The sequence below is a fragment of the Amphiura filiformis genome, chromosome 15 (genome assembly GCF_039555335.1).
Source record: "Amphiura filiformis chromosome 15, Afil_fr2py, whole genome shotgun sequence".
Classification (NCBI taxonomy): domain Eukaryota; kingdom Metazoa; phylum Echinodermata; class Ophiuroidea; order Amphilepidida; family Amphiuridae; genus Amphiura; species Amphiura filiformis.
Genome location: NC_092642.1, coordinates 591,582 through 613,520, shown reverse-complemented (window position 1 = coordinate 613,520; position 21,939 = coordinate 591,582). Strand labels below are relative to the sequence as shown.

Here is a 21,939-nt window from a genome sequence, read left to right as displayed (position 1 = left end):
AAAGAGATAGGCCTTACCCCTAGAATGTACCTCATTTCTTAACATAATTATAACTAGTGGCAAATGGTGGTCATAGACCACAAACCTAGCTGGGGCATGTTGGTGTTGTGGAGGTATCTGACCCCTACAAAATGTTCCAAAAATGCTCCCCTGGTCATGGGGTTTGTTTTCACCAAGTTTGAGTCCCGTACTCCTAACAGATGTCCAAAAATTCAATTCTAAGATTTGACCCCAGATGACCTTTGACCTGACCTATGCATGATGTTCCATAATGTTCCCCTGGTCTTGAGGTTTGTTGTCACCATGTTTAAGCCCCGTACCTCTTACAGATATCCAGAAAATGAAATTCTACGATTTGACCCCAGATGACCTTTGACATGACCCTTGCACAGTGTTCCAAAATGTTCCCCAGGTCAGTAAGTTTGTTGTTGTGGAGTTTGAGCCCCGTACCCCTAACAGATGTCCAGAAAATGCATTTAGAAAATTTGACCTCTACATGACCTTTGACCTGACCCCTGCAAAATGTTCCCCTGGTCATGAGATTTGTTGTCACTGAGTTTGAGCCCCATACCCCTTGCAGATATCCAGAAAATGAAGTTATAAAGATTTTACCCCAGATAACCTTTGACCTGACCCCTGCAAAGTGTTCCAACATGTTCCCCTGATCATTAAGTTTGTTGTCACCAAGTTTGAGCCCCGTACCCCTTACAGATGTCCAGGAAATGCGTTTCTAAAATTTGACCTCTGCATGACCTTTGACCTGACCCCCGCAAAATGTTCCCTTGGTCATGAGATTTATTGTATTGAGTTTGAGCCCCATACCCCTTACAGATGTCCAGATAATGCAATTGTAAGATTTTACCCCCTTAATGACCTTTGACCCCAATTCTGTGTGCAAGGTATGGGCACTGGGTAAAGCCGATGCACATGTGTAAGTGACGACATTGTGCTATGTAATATGTGGCAGAAGAAGCATTTTGAAGATAATTGGTTATATACCGAAAATGCCCCTTTAATGACATTTGATCCCAATTCTGTTTGCACCCTATGGGCACTGGATATAGCCGATACATGTGTGCAAGTTACGTAATTGTAGGGTGTAATATGTAGGAGGAGAAGCATTTGGAAGTTTTGTTGACAGAAGAAGAAAGAAAGAAGAATCGGAGAGCATTACAGTACCTAGCTGGGGGTGTAAACCCCCCAGCTAGGTAATGAACCGTTTGTCTTGAATCACTAAAATTTCAGTGAACATGGTGAAGTAATTGGATTCCTTGCCCCTATAATATACATAACCTTTGTTACCAGGGTGTGGTTATTTTAGTCACGAAATTGATCAGGGGATGTATTACCACCTTAAGCCGGGTCGTACAGTTGTTACACCATTTTCTCAGGGGCCATATGGACTTTTTTTTTGTATTTACTGACAATTTGTAATAATAAAGGCCCCAATTGAAGCATTTCGTGCAATATTATTTCACTATTGCTTAAAATATAAGATGTTTGGGTGTAGGCCTACACAGATGCGAAAACGGCCAGCTGTTTATCCATACGCAGAAATTGGCCAAATTAAGGTCCAATTGAAGCCCTTTGGTGCATCATGTTTACACTATAACATTGATTTAAACAAATAAGGGCCCGAACACAATTTGCAAACTTTTATGTTAGGCCTACAGAAGGGCACTGGCACTTAAAAGATTTGAGACTCGCAATTACTAAAGAATTAGTCTAGTACTCAGCTATTGTTCCCATGCACCCTGATGATGTATTTTTCTAACCTATTTCTTCGTAATCCTTTTAAGGATTACGAAGAAATAGGTTAGAAAAGTTAGGATATAAATAGGTTAGAAATAGGTTAGAAATAGGTTAGAAATAGGTTAGAAATAGGTTAGAAAAGTCCCTAGTACACACATTTTGTTGTTCCCATATAAAAAATATTGTTTCTTGTGTGGGGCAAAGTTCATTCAACTTTACATGGGGTCAAATTTCAAACGTCATTAAATTGTCTCGAAAACATTACTAAGGTATTTCTCTGATCATAAGGATTCAGTGTGTTAGGCCTACCTATCTAGAATCTACCGTTCTTAAGTTATTACAAACAAGGTCAAAGGTCAAGCGTTGACCTCTAGAGGGTCAAAATTTTAAATTTGCTCCGATCTTGATGTAAATGATCTTAAATAATGCTATAGTTAGCAACATGTGAGGATGTTACATTACCTATGTGTACACATCAAAACATATGTCAAGTCCAATGGGTTTCTATGGTCATTGACCTATTTTGATGCGAAATCTAGGTTATGAAACATCCCCAAAAAAAAAAAAAAAAAATACGTGCATGCATTCAAGGGCGCCTTTTAAATAAAACCGTCGTCTAAAAAGGACCCAGTAGAAGAACAATACGGAAACGCTTAAATATGCAAATTTTCTTGATCGCTCCGCTCGCAATATACAGTACATGATATATACAATTTAGTTTTAACGTGTGAACGTCATTCTTTTATTCCTACAAACCAACCTGCACTGGACCACATTTATTAATTAAAAAATTGTGAAACTTATAAAATTATTTATACCCCAAAGCGGCAAAATTAACATTTTCTGCAGCCCCCCGAGCGGCCACGGTACGCCACTGCTGACAGACTTGTGTAACTTGGTTGCGGAGTTAATGTGTGCATTTGACAAACACAACCAAACATACGCAAGGGTAAATCGTTTTTCGTTTGATTATTGGATTCTGTATTTGCAATATTGCATAATATTAATGTTTGATCAACGTTACTTTGTATGTTGACCATGATTCAGCAAATTCTGATATTACATGATGGTGGTACAGACGCGGACAATTGGCATGATAAGAAGTAACTATTGGTAACAAGATGCACTGAGGGTTTGTTCCTCTGATTCTACGACTTATTCTTTATTTTACTATAGAAAATACCAGAACGGTATCATATATTTTGCTAGCCTGTTTTATAGACTGCCTGGTCACAAGTCTCGTATCGTCTGGCCAACAATAACCATCAGCGTCATTATTTTCAGTCACAATACAAAGATTTCACTTGAGGAACAGCAGTTATGGGGAGTTCGGCTAGTCGGAAGAAAAAATCGAAAGAAAAGGCTACCGTGAGTAACGGAACCTCTTCCAAAATGCCTTCGTACAAGCTCACGTACTTCGATGTAAGGGGGAGAGCTGAAATAATTCGTCTGCTGTTTGCACAAGCCGGTGTGAAATATGAGGACGTGAGGATACCAATCGGCGGAGAGGAATGGAAAAAACTAAAACCAAGTAAGTGTGGTTACAGCCCGCTATGTCGAAGGTTCGCTGAGATGTCACATATGCGCTCAGTATAATATTATAATGTCGAAGGTCCACTATCAGAGGAGGCTTAAAGGCATTCCTACAATGCACTATGATTGGGAAATTTGATCAATATAACCTAATTTTAAAGGCAAAGTACCCATTGCCACACACACAAAATGGTAATTTTAAAACTGCAGCCAACGAGCTAATAGTTGAGACTTATGACTGATATTTGATTTTCTTACAGGAAACATTCATATTGTCCCACTGCATTAATTTTATTCCTAAGTCTCGATGTTTTGAATGTTAAATAATAGGATGAAAACACCAGATATTTGCACAAATCCCAATGCAAGGTATGATCAACTGTACCACATGTGTACAAAAGCCAGACATACAAGGTCAGAAACCCCATTGGGTTGTGGGAATGTCTTTAAACATCCTCTGGTCCACTATGTTGAATATGAAATAAGGTTCGTTATGTCCAAGGCCCGCTCAGTACGTATGTCGAAGGTCCGTTATATTGAATGTGAAATAAGGTTAGTTATATCGAAGGCCCGCTAAGTCGATTATGAAATAAGCCCGGAAATAAGGTTTGCTATATGTCGCCGGGATAATATAAAATATATCTATTTGCTAAACACCTCAAAAGAAATAAGTCCCCCTCTGAACATGTCGTCATAACATCGTAAGGTTTCATTTTGTACCAACAAAACTAACTTTGAAATAATTATATGACTGTTTACTAAGTGCTGTGTGAAAATGAGAGATTTCCATGACTTCAGGGCTGAATGAGCCTAAATTGAAGGCAAAACTGCCCTTTTCAAAAGTCACAAAGTAGGCCTATGCTTGTCACAAAAGTTGATTCATGGCTTGTTACTAATGGAAAACCCCATGTGTTTGAGTGCAGTTTAAAATCCTCACCAAGTGAACATTTACTGTAATGTGTATCGATTCTTGATCATTCAGCCATGCAAATCCCCTTGGTGCAGAGTTCAGCACAGTGAGTTGTAAGATGGTCAGTTCAATACGCCTTGCAGTTAACAAGCATAGGCCTACTTTGTGACTTTTAGAAAGGGCACTTTTTGTCTTCAATTTAGGCTCATTCAGCCCTGAAGTCATGGAAATCTCTCATTTTCACACAGCACTTAGTAAACAGTCATATAATTATTTCAAAGTTAGTTTTGTTGGTACAAAACGAAACTTTACGATGTTATGACGACATGTTCAGAGGGGGACTTATTTCTTTTGAGGTGTTTATATCAAATCCATATATCCCTAAACTCGACAACCCTAACATTATCCCTAAAATGTCTTAGTGGTGTTAGAGACTGCAATCAGTTAGTCGTTTCTCAAAAGGCTAGAGCAAATAATGTACCGTCCAAAAAGGATTGCCAAGATGCAAGCCTTACGAAATGGCATTTCCTGAAAGACGTAACAGTTGTAGAAATTGGCCTATGGGCCAGATTGCCGGGGTATTGCGAGCAAGATCATTTAAAACCAATAGCAACAAACCTTAATAACTCCCCTCCTTAACCAGCCCTAACCCTAAACCGTATCCAAATCCTAGCTAGCCCACTTTCAGACTATCATTTCGGCATAACGAGCCTTATTTCATAATCGATGTGGCGAACATTATTTCTTATTCGACATAACACTAGCGGACCTGTGACACTAGCCTTTTAGAAGTATGACGGACGCAATAGGATGGCGCTGCACGAAATGGGTAAAGGCTTTTGTATTTGGCGGGTTTTACCCATATTGAATACTGCACTCCTATTGTGTACGCCATGCTTCGAAAATGCCAATAGTTCGTTATTTATTTTATCGACATTAGGGAACCTTGGACATAGCAAACCCTATTTCATATTCGACATCGGAACCTTATTTTTTCGACATGATAGTGCACGTTATTTCATTACTTGGCATAGTGTGAAAATAAGGGGTGGTGCAATAATTATGTGTACCCCTGGGGGTGAATTCTCAAAATGGTCTGGCAAAACTCGCTTGCCCCCCCCTTTGGCCGTGCCAAAAAACCTTTGCCCCCCTTTGACGTGCCAAAAACCTTTGCCCCTTTTGACGTGCCAAAAACCTTTGCCCCCCTTTGACGTGCCAAAAATCTTTGCCCCGCCCCCTTACACATGCAAGATTTTGGGGAACCCGAATTTAAAACCTTAAATTGTCTTAACATATAATGCGAGCGCAGCGAGCAGGAAATTTTGCATATTTGAACGTGTTCGTAACGTTTTCCTACGCCTTTTTAGGGCGTAATATAGAAACGGTGCCCAAAATATCTGTGCCAAAAATTGCTTGCCCCCCCCCTTTCGACCTGGCAAAAATCGCTTGACCCCCTTCCTTTCGACCTGCCAAAAATGCTTGCCCCCCCTTTTGGCCTGCCAAAAATCTTTGCCCCCCCTATAATTCACCCCCCGGGGGTACACATAATTATTGCACCACCCCTAAGGTGTGAGGTATGGGTTTGTTTTAGTCCTTTAATCACGTCGACGCGTGTTAAAGTTATGCGTTCAATTTAAAACGGAAAAACTTCATGGGAAGAACTTTGGCATGTATAGACATATATATACCATTCATATATACTTTCCTTTGATTGTGTGATCGATATCACGTATTTATATATTAAAGAAAGAGAGGATAAGACAGGCGTGATTTCGATGTTCGCCCATCAACGGCAGGAGAGTGCAAATTATAGGAAGGGTCTATTAAACAATGAATCGATCATAAGACCAGAGAATCTCTTAGGCAGTCAAAATTAATGGGTAAATTTTCACGGGAAAAATGTCAGGAACACGTGACACCCTGTTGGGGTTGGTGCATTACTTATGACTATTAAAGCCATGATGTCAATCGTAACTAAGTGCGGCATTAAAGTTCATTTACATTTAAATTATTTGTAACTAATAATTATTGTCATTCCTTTTTGTTCCTGTCATATATAGCCATGCCAACTGGAACCATGCCCGTCCTTGAGGTAGATGGAAGTACCAAAATACCCAACGCTCAAGCTATTGCGCGATATGTAGCTAGAGAATACAGTAAGTCAATCCAAATCATGATATGAATTAACAGGAATTGAATACGCAGTGCCGTAGCCAGGGGAGGGGTTCCCCCCCTAGAAATCATGGACCGACAGTCGTCGCAGGTACATATTAACCTCTGGTATGACCGTATGATTAACTTAATATTTTTTTTAACTGGGCTAAAGGAAGATAAAACCCGACATTTAAACGTTTTGCGGATAATGTCGAACACGATTTGTGTTTGCTGGGATGGTATCGATGTGATATCAATGTTCACGCCATTAAGGCAGAAAGGTACCAATTATAGGAATAGTCTAAAGGTATTGCGGTTATCTTGGTCCAGGAATATTATGCATGAGCAATGAGCTTTCCGGTTTTGGTGGGGATATTATCTGGTATTATCGGTGGGATATAATACACTTTTTTTTTTATAGACACTGTACCGCGTGTAAAGTCTTCGGGCATCCAAAAGAGGGCTTTGAGAGTGGAACAATATGCGCGCATATTTTGGCCTATCATGATCAGTCGGGGTGAATGTTGATGAGAAACGGCTCCTTTCCCCTATCATTTCGTATGCCTTCCCGATTTTCTTTTTTTAGCGAGTGGGGTCACTTTTTCTTTCATTTTTTTTGTCAGGAAGGCACTCTGCCACCCGCTGCGCTACTGAGTAGCATAAGAGCCTCCTAAGTGGGGTAAGTTTCTCAAAAAGTGAAGAAATTAACCTGCTTCAATATTTTTCTACGTTCCTGTTACAGACTTGGCCGGCAGTAACAATTTTGAACAGCTGAAAGTTGATGCCGTCATGGAGGCGTTTATTGACGTTGTCGGCGATATAATGCCTGCTCTAGGCGAAACCGATGAGGCAAAAAAGGTACAAAAAGAACCGATGTTTTGTCTGGTAGGAATGTGGTGAGAGTGGGGTGGGGTATTTGTCTGTGTGGACACAGAACTCCAGTAATGACCTGGAGCGGGACCTGGAGGGGCGGTGGCAAACTTGTGCAATATTATTTTACCCTATTTTGGCCAAAATATGATGTTTATCGGGCTAAAAAGGCAGATGAACATGACAAGTTTGGTTGACTTTTTTTCTTAGGATTTAGGACCCCCCTAAAACAATTTAGGGGGACGTGTTTGTTTTTTAGTATGGACTTCAATACCGTACTCTGTAGCGCAAGTATTCTGTTACCTGAACATTACTGAATAGAATAAATTGCACTCATCTGATTTACGATGTTACAGCTGTTTTTTAAGTGGAATTGTGGATTGTTTTTTACCTCATAACTGCTAAATTGTTGTTCTAAAGTTTATTAAAGTGTACATATTTAGAATGGCAAAGACTCTACGAACCCATCTGTGAGGTCAAGTTTGGGGCAAAAATGCTTAGTTGGGGGGGGCACAATTTTGCCGGCAACATAACAAACTATATTCAGTAAAATTGATTTATTTTTTATGGTTTTTTTATTATTGTTTTTGATTTTAATTTTGATCAACATCACCAAAATGGTTGGAATTTTGGGCGAAAATCAGGCTATTTTTATAATTTTTTCAAACTTTAGTATTTTTCAACCCAATTCCTCAAAGTTGGTGAGAATTTTTTTTAAATCAGACCAACCTTAATTTAAGAAATTACTACAATCATTGAGGACTAACTTGTTCCACAGTCTTAAAAAATCTCCATCTCTTATCCGTATGCAGGTCATTTTTGAAGAAAAGACGAAACCAAAGTTGAAGAACCTTGAAAAAATGCTTGCCGCTAATGGCGGGAACTTCTTTGCTGGAAACAAGGTAATTATATTTCCCCCGCAAGCAATATGGGCATAGGCTTATAGTTATAGACCATTCCTATAATTGGCACTTTCCTTCCGTTGATGGGGTGAACATCTATCGATATCATGTTTTATGGAATAACGAAAGCCATGAAAGCGACGACATGAAAGGTAAGGCACATGATTATAAAATAGCGAAAAAGAGGGCAAGAAGGGTGTTGATGTTGACCCATCAACAGCAGGAAAGTGCCAATTATATTAATGTTCTCACAATAACCCAGCAAACACAAAAATGTTTTTAAAACGTTATAAACACGTTTTGGTTTTATTCAAACGTTTTAGTAACATTTAAATGTCTGTTTATATAAGGATCATAAAAACGTTTTTTAAATGTTTCATTTTCACATAATAAAACACTAAAACAACATTTTAAAAATGTTGTCAAAATGTTATTGTAAAATAAGTTTGGCAAACATCTTGGCAAAATATTTTTGAACTCTTTAATAACATTATGTTAAAATGGTTTGCAAATGTTTTTGAAAGGTTATTAAAACGTTTTATATCTTTAAATAACCCGACAATAAAACATTTAGTGTTTGCTGGGAATATATACATTGTGTCTGAAATCTTTAACTGTTTAATTTTTTTTTCTTCAAAAACGTGCCTTTTTTGTTGTATTTTGGCTAGTATCATGGAATCTGAAACCTTTTTTTTTTTTAAAAAATTTCCCAAGTGTTTTGAATTCTTAAGTACTTTGTATTTAAATTTGATGCGCTGTGTTGGTTATTTATTTTGTAATTGTAAATATGGGTTAGTTTCTCCATTTTAAGTTCATGATTGTGTATGCTTATATATTTATGTTTCCTATATATTTACATATTTTGTTAAATTACTTTGATGTATTTTGATGTATATTTTAATGTTACCCCTGGGCCTCATGGAAGAACAGAGGATACCTTATAACATCCACTGAATGAGCAACCCAGGCAAAAGAAGAAATAAAATAAACAAAGAATGATAATACAGGCGCTAGAATTTGTGTGGCGATCATTTTGAGCCTGGTTCACGACTTTTAAAAAAGAGTTATCTAATTAATTTCATGAAAATTGGATATATCACAATGCCTCGGCTAAGGTATTATTATTAATTGTATTATAATTTATATTATGTGCAAAATCTTGCGTGAATTTTGTCGTAGGACCCCAGCAAACACAAAACGTTTTCGACATCATTCGCGAAAGGTTATAAAATGTTGTCAGACAACGTTTAAATGTCGGGTTATATAAAGGGTATATTAAGAGTATAAAACGTTTTCATAACATTTAAAAACATTTTTTGATAATCTACTGCCCAGCAAACAGAAAATGTTTTACAGAAAACGTTTAAATGTCGGGTTATATAAAGGGTATAAAAACGTTTTAATAACATTCCAAAAACATTTTTGAAAACCGGATACAAAACATTCTAAACAGAATGTTATTTTTGGGTTGAAAAAAAAATTTGCGAAAAATGTTTGCCCAAAATATTTGCAATAACGTTTTAAATACGTTTTTATGACCTTTATATAACCCGACATTTGAATGTTATTAAAAGGTTTTGAAGAAAACATTTTAAGAACATTTCTGTGTCTGCTGGGGGCAAATATTTTAACATAATGTTAAATAAATAGTTTACAATAACATTTTTGAAAACATTTTAGAAATATTGTTGTAGTGTGTTTTCATACAAAACGTTTTAAAACTTTTTCATGCCCTTTATATAACCCGACATTTTAATGTTTTAAAAACGTTTTTACCTAAACCAAAAGACAAAATATAACTTATTTAAAACGTTTTAAAAACGTTTTTGTGTTTGCTGGGACATGCATTTTTCTTTTCTTGAAATGACTCAAGAATCGAGTGGTCATGGGCATTTGCATCTTTTTCATTTCATAACTGGTTTTTTCTTAAGTTAAGGGCAAATGTGCTTAAGTTAAGGGCAAATGTGCTTAAGTTAAGGGCAAATGTGCTTAAGTTAAGGGCAAATGTGCTTAAGTTAAGGGCAAATGTAATACATTTTTATTTTTTGCTTTACGACAGATCATATGAAAAACTAATATAACATACCCCATTATTTCTCAATATTATTCCACTTCAGATCACGGTGGCTGATATAACTCTATTCAACAATTGTGATATTTTTCTAACGAAACTGTGTGATGACCCACTCAAAGACTTTCCTAAACTGAAGGCACTCAACGAGAAAGTAAGCAGAGAACCTAGAATCGCTGCCTGGGTTGCCAAAAGACCAAAAGAAACTACCGTGAGTAGCGGAAAATCTTCCAAAATGCCTTCGTACAAGCTCATGTACTTCGATGTAAGGGGGAGAGCTGAAATAATTCGTCTGCTGTTTGCCCAAGCCGGTGTGAAATATGAGGACGTGAGGATACCAATCGGCGGAGAGGAATGGAAAAAACTAAAACCAAGTAAGTGTGGTTACATCCCGATATGTCTACAAACTACGCTCGTACTTCTAGGGAAGAACTAGACCATTCACATTATTGGCACTTTCCTGACGTTGATTGGGTGATGGGTATAACGTATTATAAGATAAAGAAAGCCAGGTCAAGAAAGACATGATTTCAACGTTGGCCCATTAACGGCAGGAAAGTGCAAATTATAGGAATGGTCTATTAAATAATGTCAATCGTAACTAAGAGCTGCATTAAAGTTCATTTACATCTAAATTATGTGTAACTAATAATTGATGTCATTCCTTTTTGTTCCTATCATAATAGCCATGCCAACTGGAACCATGCCCGTCCTTGAGGTAGATGGAAGTACCAAAATACCCAACGCTCAAGCTATCGCGCGATATGTAGCTAGAGAATACAGTAAGTCAAAGCAAATCATGATATGAATTAACAGGAATTTAATACGCATTAATTCAGTGACGTAGCCAGGGGTATGGTTGTTCCCCTCCCCCTCCCCCAGAAATCATGACCAGTAGTCGTCGGCAAATAACCTCCGGTATGGCCGTATGATTAACTTAGTAATTTTCTAAAACCGAGCTAAAGGAAGATCAACATTAAAACTTTTGATCAATTTTGCCCTAGCCTTTATTTCGAAGTTTGGGGAGCCCCTTTCCCCACGGTCGGTACGCCTCTGCACACTGGCTATTTCTGGAGAAAGGGTCTTCAAAAATTCGAGATGCGCCCGGGGAGGGATCTTGGTCCTAATACGGGGGTCGTAATATTATGGCGAAAGGTGATATTGGTGAACAAAACTGCGGGATAATGTAGGCCAGGGAAAGATTACTAGTACTCATCATGAGCTACAATTATTGCTAGCATTACGGTATCAGCGTAGTAGCAGGGGCGTATTCAGCTGTCTTGGTGGTGGTGGTGGTGGTGGTGGTGGTGGTGGTTGGGGGGATGATGATGAGGGTGCAAAGATAAACAAGATGATATCTTGGTTGCATCATTTTGACTCGCTATTTTCAGTGTGATACATACCTTTACCGTGTAAATTCTTCGAGTTTCTGAAAAGCGGGCTTTATAGTGTGACAATGTCCGTGTGTATTGCGCAAAAAGTTGGTATTCAACACTATTTTTGCCCATGATCAGCCACCCTAAGTGGGGATACGTAGTTCAAAAAGTGAAGAGATTAACTTGCTGAAATATATTTCTACGTTCTTATTACAGACTTGGCCGGTAGTAACAATTTAGAACAGCTAGAAGTTGATGCCGTCATGGAAGCGTTTATTGACGTTGTCGGCGATATAATGCCTGCTCTAGGTGAAAACGATGAGGCTAAAAAGGTATAAAAAGAAATGATGTTTTGTTATGTAGTGGTTTGGTGAGAGTATGGTGGGGTGTGTGACTGTGTGGATGCACAACTCCAGTATGATCCAGGGCCTGTGGGAAACTTATTTTGGTCCAACAAATAATATTTATCAGGCTAAAAAGACAGATGAACATCATAGCAATTCTGGTCGACTATTCTTGGTATAGGTAGATAGAGCACTTTTTGTTTGTTTTTCTTCTCACTTCTCTATTTTACCACTTTGCATTCTAATCTCATGGTGCTGACGAAAGCGGTTTTTTGGTTAGACTTCAATACCGTTTCAATACTTATACTCTGTATTGCAAGTATTCTCTTGCTTGGAATTGTGCAATATTTTAGTCTAAATTATGTAAAAGTATACATATTTAGAATGGCAAAGACTTTAAACGAACCCATCTGTGAGGTCATATTTGGGCAAAAATGCTCAGTTTTGGAGAAAATAATCCCCAAAACACACATTTTTGTGGGCAACATAACAAAACATTATTTAGTAAAAAAAAAAATTTTAAACAGAAATAGAAATATAGAAAAGGGTATTTTTATTGTTTTTGTTTTAACTTTGATCAACTTTCCCAAAAATGGTTGGAATTTGTGCGAAAATCAGGCTTTTGTTATGATTTTTTGCACACTTTAGTATTTTCAACCCAATTCCTTAAAGTTGGTCAAAATTTTAAACCAAGACCAAACTTATTTAATGATTACTGACAATCATTGAGCACTAATTGTTCCCTAGTCAAAAAAATCCCTATCTCTTATCCGTATGCAGGTCATTTTTGAAGAAAAGACGAAACCAAAGTTGAAGAACCTTGAAAATATGCTTGTCGCTAATGGCGGGAACTTCTTTGCTGGAAACAAGGTAATTATATTTTCCCCACAAACAAATATGGGCATAGCCATATAGACCATTCCTGTAATTGGCACTTTCCTTTCATTGATGGCAAGTTTCTCACAATTCATCAGCAAAGAGGTTTAAGGTTAAACAAAGTGTTGAAGGGCTTTACCTCCAGAAAAAATATATTATTACCTTATACGTAAGAAAATATGTCTACTTATCATGTGAAATAAAAAAATCCGGAAAAAAATGTGTGAAAATGTGTTTTTAGCCTATTTTTTTAGCTCTTGTCAAGCACTATTATTCGATTTGTTTACAAGCGCCAAGCAACTGTCGTCTAGGAGAGTGATTGACATCTTTATTATTAGAGAAGAATGGAATCTGTATAGTTCATGAATATTCATGTAGTATTTATACAACCTGTATCCCAGCCATTTTGCTTAGCTATCATAATCGTTCATATAAGACGCCCATATGATCCATGGTGTTAAACTGATATTCAGCAACTTTATATCTCTCGATCTTTGCGATCCGAAATATTGAATTTCAACTTTAGGCACATCTCTAGCAAGATAATTAAATACCTGTCACAAATATAGGTCTTGAAATGTTACTTGCAACGTTAAAAATGTGAATAGAGAACAAATCGGGTTCAAACATGCTTCAAAAATATGAAAGTAATTGTCAACGCCTACTACCAGAATAGCCGGAAGAGGGCAGACTTCATAAGGGAGTGTTCATAATATATTTTAGTGGGGGACAAAGAATTTGAAACTTATTTCGGGAAATTTCCTGGGTTTTTGTTTTTGTTTTTTTATTTTATCTTCCTGTTCGGGTGTTTCGGTTGGCACATTTTCGGGGCATTTTCATGCACTTCACAGGAGTTTTTTCGTGGCTTCTCTGTAGCTGTCGTGTGTCTTTTTCCCCACGTACAGGGTATAAATAATAAATGAATAATAATATATGAAAAAAAGAATCTGGAACTATAACCCCGGGACTATAACGTCAAAAAACAAAACAAAAACAAGACAAACTGTACCCTGCTAAAATATCAACCCCTATCCTCTCTGAGAATAAAAATAATAAGACTCCAACCTCACCTGCAAAAAAAAATTTTTTCGGGGGATAATTTGGGATAAGTTCGGGCCTATTTTATTGCGACAATTTTCCAAATCTATAAGGTGAAATACGGTGTCGTGGGGATGTGCGGCAGATTTGGGGTGCATTTTCAGCCATTTAGTTTAGACTCTGTTGCATTTTTAGCCATGATTTTATTGACCCTCAGTGTCTTGAAAATTAGGTTTAAGAATGGTATTTTTCAATGATTTTCTCGAAAAAGTAAAATTTGCGAAAACTTTCAGTCCAAAAGTTGATACAATTTTGGGTCTGTTTTATTCAAATTTGGTTTAAAATCGTACCGTAGTTTTTCGGAGTCACAGCCTCACATCCTTACCCAAACCAACTTGAGAAGGTTCCCCCGGGGTGTGTGCAAATTTGCAATTTATAGTCCTACACTCATCATTTAAGCCTAAAATCAAAGTGTTAATACCATTAACACTACCATGGCCCGTTTTGTCGTGATGACTGGCTTCCAAAATGTAGGCCTATTTTAAATTATAAATCTGGTCCCGCTAGAGGTGTGTTTTTACCCGCGGAGGTCTCTCCCTCGGGTTCGTGGATGTGCCACAGTTTTGGAGTAGGCCTACCTTTTCAACGACTATGATGGGTGGGTTTACAGCGAAGACCAACTTTTGGGCGCATTTTGGCAAAAGTGCCCTTAAAAAAGCGTCAAATTAGGCCAAATGTGGGTGACTTTGATCCCCGCGGTACAAATGTTTTGAAGAGACCCGCCCGAGGTGTTATAAAAAAAATGGTCGGGCCTGCTAAAAACCTCCCGGAATCAAGCGTGGGTAGGCATGCCCCCCCCCCCCCAACCCAGCGCCGGGACCTCCATGACATGATATTCTCCGCGAGTCCACCAGAAAATATAAAAATATAACATTTTGATAGGCCTACTAGACCTAGGCCTATATTTGTCTGTAAACCTTTCTTGTAGTTGTAGGCTACCGCGTATGTCTACCGTGATGACAGTAGCGTAGCTGCTGGGGGAGCAATTGCAAAATTGCCTATTTGGGCCCCCGCCCCTAGTGCAAGGAAAAAAAGAGGGAAAGAGGGGGGGAAAAGGAAAAAAAGAGAGGGTGAGAGGAGGGGCAGAGAGATGGGGAATCCAAACGATATGCAATACAGCTCAATAGGCCTACCATATACGATTATTATCAATAAGCCTGGCAAAAATTGTCTATTTGGGCCCCCTGCCCCAGTGGGAAATTTGGTGGATTTGGGCCCTCAAAAATCCCAGCTAGCCTACGCCGCTGCGTGATGATGTTGCAAAGTTGCGGAAGTTCATTCATAAATTTCCCATTTCCACTCGACAACAACCCGGGACAACAACAGGCCAGCACGCAGCGCGCAGTAGCTAATCCCCGAGCTAATCAGAGACATGTGCGTTTCTCTTTCAATGTACGCTTCAAATAATTATGCTCTCGGCGTCGAAAGTATGATAATGGAAAATATTTATAATGAACACTCCTTATTTAGCCACACCTCAGTTCCTTTCTCGGGTTGCCTGGTATATCAGCAAAATCCTACACCTATCGCCTTCCCTTGGTAAAATCCCTGATAAAAACTCGTGATATTGAAATTGAATTTCCACAGCGCCAGAACTTCCGTCATTCTAGCATCATGGATGGATATGCAGTGGCGCCGCTAGGGGGGGGGGCAGTATTTCCACCAATATTTTTTCTTTCCCACCCAGTTTTTAGGCAAAATCCCCACAATTATGTAATTTTCCACTTTTTGCGGCAATTTAGTGCAAAATGATGATTTCCAAGTGCCCCGTCTCAAATTCACTTCCCCCCTGCCCCGCGAAAAAAATTCTGGTTCCGCCACTACGGGTATGGCCATAGCTAGGGGGCTTTCCCACCCACCCCCAGTTGCCCTTGGTTATGCTGGACGTATGAGAAATTTAGAGCTTGTTCAATTCCACCAATTTTAGAAATTTTAAAGGTAGGCCTATATACAGTGTATATAGGATCACAGTCAAATAAAATATCGTAGGCCTAATAATTTTACCAATGGCATTTATTGAGCTGCTCCTATGGTTTAATATTGATATTATATAATTGAGCTCCTTGTCAAGCTCCTGAGTACAGTGACTAACTGAGCTCCCGCTATTTTCAGAAATGAAGGCCTGGCCTTAAATGAATAGGCCCTAATTAGAATTGAGGCAGCCTTTTGTTTCATTTTACAGAACTTTTTTTTAATCCCCCAAAATTAGTGGTTTTTTTTTAATGGGGAGTAGGCTTTTAAAACGAAATTCAAATTTGGCAATATTTTCCATTGCTTAACGAATTGATCTGCGTGAAAATGCCTAAACATGTGGCCAGAGCGGGATGAGTGGTATAAAAATCTTAACTTGTGAGAAAGGACGTAGGCCTATGGGGTTGTATGAGGTTGTGGATCACGAAATGCCCCTTTAATGTGTGCTAGGTAAAGTCATTCTTCCTCCCTTTCGACATGCCAAAATTTATTCCCTCCCCGGCCCCGGCTTGCAAAAAAATTGCTTTCTCGAAAGGCTGTGCAATCAGTAGGCCTACCGGTATTAGCCTACTAATTATAAGCCAAAATTTCCAAGCGACTCGCTAAGTATCGCTTGCCTCCCGTCTCGGCCAGCCAAAAATCGCTTGTCCGCACCCCCTGGACTGCCAAATGTTTGTGGCCCCTCCCCCTTGGCCTGCCAAAACTGTGCCCCACCCCCTTTGCATAGGCCTAGGCCTATATGCCAATTTTTTGGGATCCCCAATTTCCATACCCATACCTTAAACCTGTAGCAAGCGCAGCAAGCATGAAAATGTGCACATTTTTTTTCGCGCCCTAACTACCCCCCACATTTTCCCTCCCATGCACCAGGTTCATTGGCGCTAGATTTGAAGCTAGAAAATACCTAAATATTTTAAAATCCAAACTCGGCAACACCACTTTATCGGGCAAATAGAGCCCGTCGTATACGTAAACAGCGTGTTTAAAAAAAAATGAGAGTGTCACTTTTGTCCAAAAAATTTCGAATTTTGGCCTTGAGCAGCGACAATCACAGGTAAGAAAAACACAGTATGACGCAGCTTGAAATATAGAATCACTATATCAATTTTGAAGTTTGTACTTCAAAGCACGAGCCGAAACGAGGTGAAATGGTTCTAAAAAAAATTGATTTCGCTGTATCTTTTATCGCGAAACTAGACAATTTGACGCAGCAGCGAGTCGGAAAAATAGCAAATATCTCAATTTTCTGCTATCGAAATAAAAATTTAAATAGCACCTGCATATAGAAGAGGGTTTATAGAAATAATGTAGGTCAGAATTTTGTCTATGAAATCGTGCACGGAATTGTTATTACTGGTTACAAAACGACATACAAGTGGAGGCCATTTTACTTCAAATTCGGCAAACATGTAAGCTTACTAAAACAAATCGAGACAAGCAATATCAAGAATGAATATGCACATTCTTTTATTGACTTGTTTGTAATGTGCGTCGTAGTTCCCAACAAAATCGCCACTTCCACTGAGAAATTATGGCCGTGTTCCCAAAAATCTTGATGCTCCGGATATTGAAAAAAAATTGAAATGTTTGAAAAGTACATTTCTTTTTGAGCCAAGTGGAAAATTCAAGCATAATAATAACCCTTACACTCTCAGCTTTTAGACGTAGTTTGCGTTTTCTCTCTACGATATTTATTTCCAGAAATAGATAATTTTAAAGGGGGCTACATGCAGTCTCATTCTGGATCGATCATTACAAAGTTTAGTATAACCTTAACAGATCGCAGCCGAATGAAATGAATATAAAGGTGCAACATTTTCCGTGCATATCGCCGTAGGCTATGCATATTTCTTTTTTTTGAAATGACTCAAGAATCAAGTGGTCATGGGCATTTATATCTTTTTCATTTCATAACTGTATGCCAATTGAGGTGAAAAATTGTGCTTAAGTTAACATGGTTAATGGAAAATGTAATCCAGTTTTACAATTGCTTTATTATTATTATATATTATTTCTATTGTTTCACTTCAGATCACGGTGGCTGATATAACTCTATTCAACAATTGTGATATTTTTCTTACGAAACTGTGTGATGACCCACTCAAAGACTTTCCTAAACTGAAGGCACTCCACGAGAAAGTAAGCAGAGAACCCAGAATCGCTGCCTGGGTTGCCAAAAGACCAGAAGAAACTACCGTGAGTAGCGGAAAATCTTCCAAAATGCCTTCATACAAGCTCATGTACTTCGATGTAAGGGGGAGAGCTGAAATAATTCGTCTGCTGTTTGCACAAGCCGGTGTGAAATATGAGGATGTGAGGATACCAATCGGCGGAGAGGAATGGAAAAAACTAAAACCAAGTAAGTGTGGTTACAGCCCGATATTTCGAGGGTCCATTCAGTATGTCGGAGGTCCGCTATGTCGAAGGTCCGCTCAGTATGTCGAAGGTCCGTTATGTCGAATGTGAAATATGGTTCGCTATGTCAAAGGTCCGCTCAGTATGTCGAAGGCCCACTAAGTTGAACATGAAATAAGCTCGGGAATAATGTTTTGTATATCGAATATGAAAACCTTGTTTGCTATGTTAATTCTATTCCCAAACCGAATAACCTAAACCATAAGATAAGTTTAACCCAAGCCCTAACCATATAATTCTACTCCTTACCCTGGCTATAACACGGAACCGTACCCAAATCCTAGCTAGCCCTATTTCAGATAACAATTTCGACATAGCGTATCTTTTTTTATATTCGGCATGGCCAAACTTATTTCATATTAGACTTATTAATACTAGTGACTTATTATCGACACAGCGAACCTTGGACATAACAAACCTTTTTTATATTCGTCCGTCAACGGCAGGAAAGGGCAAATTATAGAAATGGTCTATTGAATGATGTAGAATCAACCATAGGACCCGACTAAGTTAACAGAGAACCTCTTGGAGATGTTGCATTACTTATGCCTATTATGTTAACCGTAACTAAGAGCGGCATTAAAGTTCATTTACATCTAAATTATGTGTAACTAATAATTGATGTCATTCCTTTTTGTTCCTATCATAATAGCCATGCCAACTGGAACCATGCCCGTCCTTGAGGTAGATGGAAGTACCAAAATACCCAACGCTCAAGCTATCGCACGATATGTAGCTAGAGAATACAGTAAGTCAAACCAAATCATGATACGAATTAACAGCAATATAATTCGCATTAATTCAATGGCCTTAGCAAAGGGGAGCGCTTTTTCCCGCAGAAATCGTGGACCGACAGTCGTCGTAAATACATAAACCTCCGGTATGGCTGTATGATTAACTTAATAATTTTCTAAAACCGGGCTAAAGGAAGATTTACATTAAAACTTTTGGTCAATTATACCTCTTTATTTCGAACCAGGGGACAACCCTCTCGGTCGGTACGCCTCTGCCATGGGAGTATGGGACATGAGTACCGGGCATGAGTAATTATTATAATTGGCCGTTAACGATGTCAACATCGATATCACGTATTACAGGGCAATCAAAGCAAGGTAAAGAAAGGTTTCATTTATTGTATTTCGTTATTTTATAATCAGGTGATACCCTTCTTGACCTCTGCTTTTATTGTTTTAAAGTTTTATCTATGTTCACTGCGCCATCAACGGCAGAAAGGTGCCAATTATACGAATAGCCTATAGGTATTATCTTTCTAATATTGTGCATGAGCAATAATGATAGGCGCTCTTGTTACGACTGAATATTGTGCTTGGGCATGTGGTTGGCTGTTCAGGGCTGGAGAAAGGATGCGCCCGCCCGGGGGAGGGGATCTTCATCAAGTCATGCTGGGGTCATAATATTTATGGCAAAAGGTGATAATGGTGAACAAAACTGCCGGATGATGTAGGACTGGGAAAGGTGACTCCTCATTAGCGACAATTACGTCTAGTATTAGTAGTAGCAGCATATTCAGCTGTCTTGGTCGGGGGGGGGCTAAACCGGATTTGATGATACGGGTGCAAATTAAAGACGAACATGATATCCTGGTTGCATCATTTTGACTCGTTATTTTCGGTGTGATTCATACCTTTACCGTTTTAGAGAGATTTGAGACTGTAATGTGTAAATTCTTCGAATTTCTAAAATGGGGCATTATAGTGTGACAATGTCCGTGCGTATCGCGGAAAAAGTTGGTATTTTACACTATTTTTGCTCATGATCAGCCACCCTAAGTGGGGTACGTAGTTCAATTAACTTGGTGAAATATTTGTATGCGTTCCTATTGCAGACTTGGCCGGCAGTAACAATTTAGAACAGCTAGAAATTGACGCCGTCATGGAGGCGTTTATTGACGTTGTCGGCGACATAATGCCTGTTCTAGGCGAAAACGATGAGACTAAAAAGGTATAAAAAGAACCGATGTTTTATTGTATTGGTTTGGTGACAGTATGTGTGTGTGACTGTTTGGACGCAGAACAGTCCTATGATCCAGGGCCTGTGGCAAACTTGTGCAATATTATTTTATCCTCTTTTGGTCCAAAAACATGATATTTTTCGGGCTAACTTGACAGACGAACATCATGATTCTGGTCCGATTCTTGGTATAGGTAGATAGAGCATTTTTGTTCGTTTTTTCTTCTCTCTCCTCTGTTTTACCACCATGCATTTCTAATCTCACGGTGCTGAGGAAAGCGGGTTTTTTGGTGAGTAGACTTCAATACTGCAAGTATTCTCTTGCTTGGAATTATGTTTTGGTCCATAAAAGTAAACATATTTAGAATGGCAAAGACTTAAAGCAATATTATAACATTTTCAAACAAAATAGATTAGCATTTCTTTGCCATAAAATGTTAGCTTTTACTGTCAGATATATCCCTTTTATTTTTGAGCCGAACAACTACGGCAAAGCAAAGAAAATTGGAATTTACTACCAGCGCACATGTCGCCAATACGTACCACTCCTTCGGTCATGTTGTGGTACGACCCTTTGTTGTGTATATCACCGTCCCGCACGCCGTGACGTACTGTGTGTTATGAACATCGTGTATGCGTTCGACTAATAATTCCATCGTAATAATAAAGCGCTGAATCAGCCTTTAATTCAAAATCACGGATTTTGACAAAACTACAACACTTAGAGTCTTGATTTTTGCAGGGTATATTGGTTTAATAAAGTACAATTTAATCGTGTAAAAAAGGAATTAAAAAATTCAGTGAGGGCGTCTTCCTCAGCAAATGTTATAATATGGCTTTAATAAACCCATCTGTGAGTTCATGTTTGGGCAAAAATGCTCAGTTTTGGAAAGAAAATCCCCCAAACCCACATTTTTGGTGGGGAACTTTTTTGTTTGTTTTTAATTTTGATCAACTTCACCAAACATGGTTTGTGCACACTTTAGTATTTTTCAACCCAATTTCTCAAGGTTGGTCAAAATGTAAGAAAAATTAAAACCGACCTTATTTCATAAATTACTAATAATCATTGCGGACTAATTGTTCTCTTATCCGTATGCAGATAATATTTGAAGAAAAGACGAAACCAAAGTTGAAGAACCTTGAAAATATGCTTGTCGCTAGTGGCGGGAACTTCTTTGCTGGAAACAAGGTAAGTATATTTCCCCCACAAGCATGACAAGCAATATGGGCACAGGCTTATAGACCATTCCTGTAATTGGCACTTTCCTTCCGTTGATGGGGAGATGAGGTGAAGCCACGAAAGCGAGGACATGAAAGGCAAGGTACGCAATTACAAAATAGCGAAAGTGAGGGCAAGAAACGCGTTGATGTTCACCCATCAATGGCAGGAAATTAATGACCTTAGGGGTGATGCAATAATTATGTGTACCCCTGGGGTGGTGAATTATGGGGGGAAGTATTTTGGCAGGTCGAAAGGGGGGGGGGTGGTCAAGCGATTTTTGGCAGGTCGAAGGGGGGGGGGGGGCAAAGGGATTTTTGGCACCGTGATATTTTGGGCACCGTTTCTATAAGCCCTAAAAAGGTGTGGGAAAACATTAGGAACACGTCCAAATATGCAAAATTTCCTCAGCTCTTCGCATAAATTTGTTCCTATTTTAACAATATTTGACCATTTAAGCTTCAATATAGCCAA

The 21,939-nt window shown here is 38.7% G+C and overlaps 1 protein-coding gene across 1 annotated transcript in view; it reads left to right on the top strand.

Annotated features, from left to right (window-relative positions):
- Nucleotides 1-2,947: 2,947 nt before the first annotated feature.
- LOC140172036 (uncharacterized) overlaps nucleotides 2,948-21,939 on the top strand; it is a 35,485-nt gene continuing 16,493 nt past the window's right edge. The window contains exons 1-12 of the mRNA XM_072195383.1: nucleotides 2,948-3,283; nucleotides 6,256-6,351; nucleotides 7,092-7,207; nucleotides 8,032-8,121; nucleotides 10,239-10,566; nucleotides 10,879-10,974; nucleotides 11,785-11,900; nucleotides 12,693-12,782; nucleotides 17,889-18,216; nucleotides 18,925-19,020; nucleotides 20,119-20,234; nucleotides 21,346-21,435. Of these exons, the coding sequence (XP_072051484.1) occupies nucleotides 3,073-3,283; nucleotides 6,256-6,351; nucleotides 7,092-7,207; nucleotides 8,032-8,121; nucleotides 10,239-10,566; nucleotides 10,879-10,974; nucleotides 11,785-11,900; nucleotides 12,693-12,782; nucleotides 17,889-18,216; nucleotides 18,925-19,020; nucleotides 20,119-20,234; nucleotides 21,346-21,435 (1,773 nt within the window). The 5' untranslated portion in view covers nucleotides 2,948-3,072. The remainder of the gene's footprint in view (nucleotides 3,284-6,255; nucleotides 6,352-7,091; nucleotides 7,208-8,031; nucleotides 8,122-10,238; nucleotides 10,567-10,878; nucleotides 10,975-11,784; nucleotides 11,901-12,692; nucleotides 12,783-17,888; nucleotides 18,217-18,924; nucleotides 19,021-20,118; nucleotides 20,235-21,345; nucleotides 21,436-21,939) is intronic.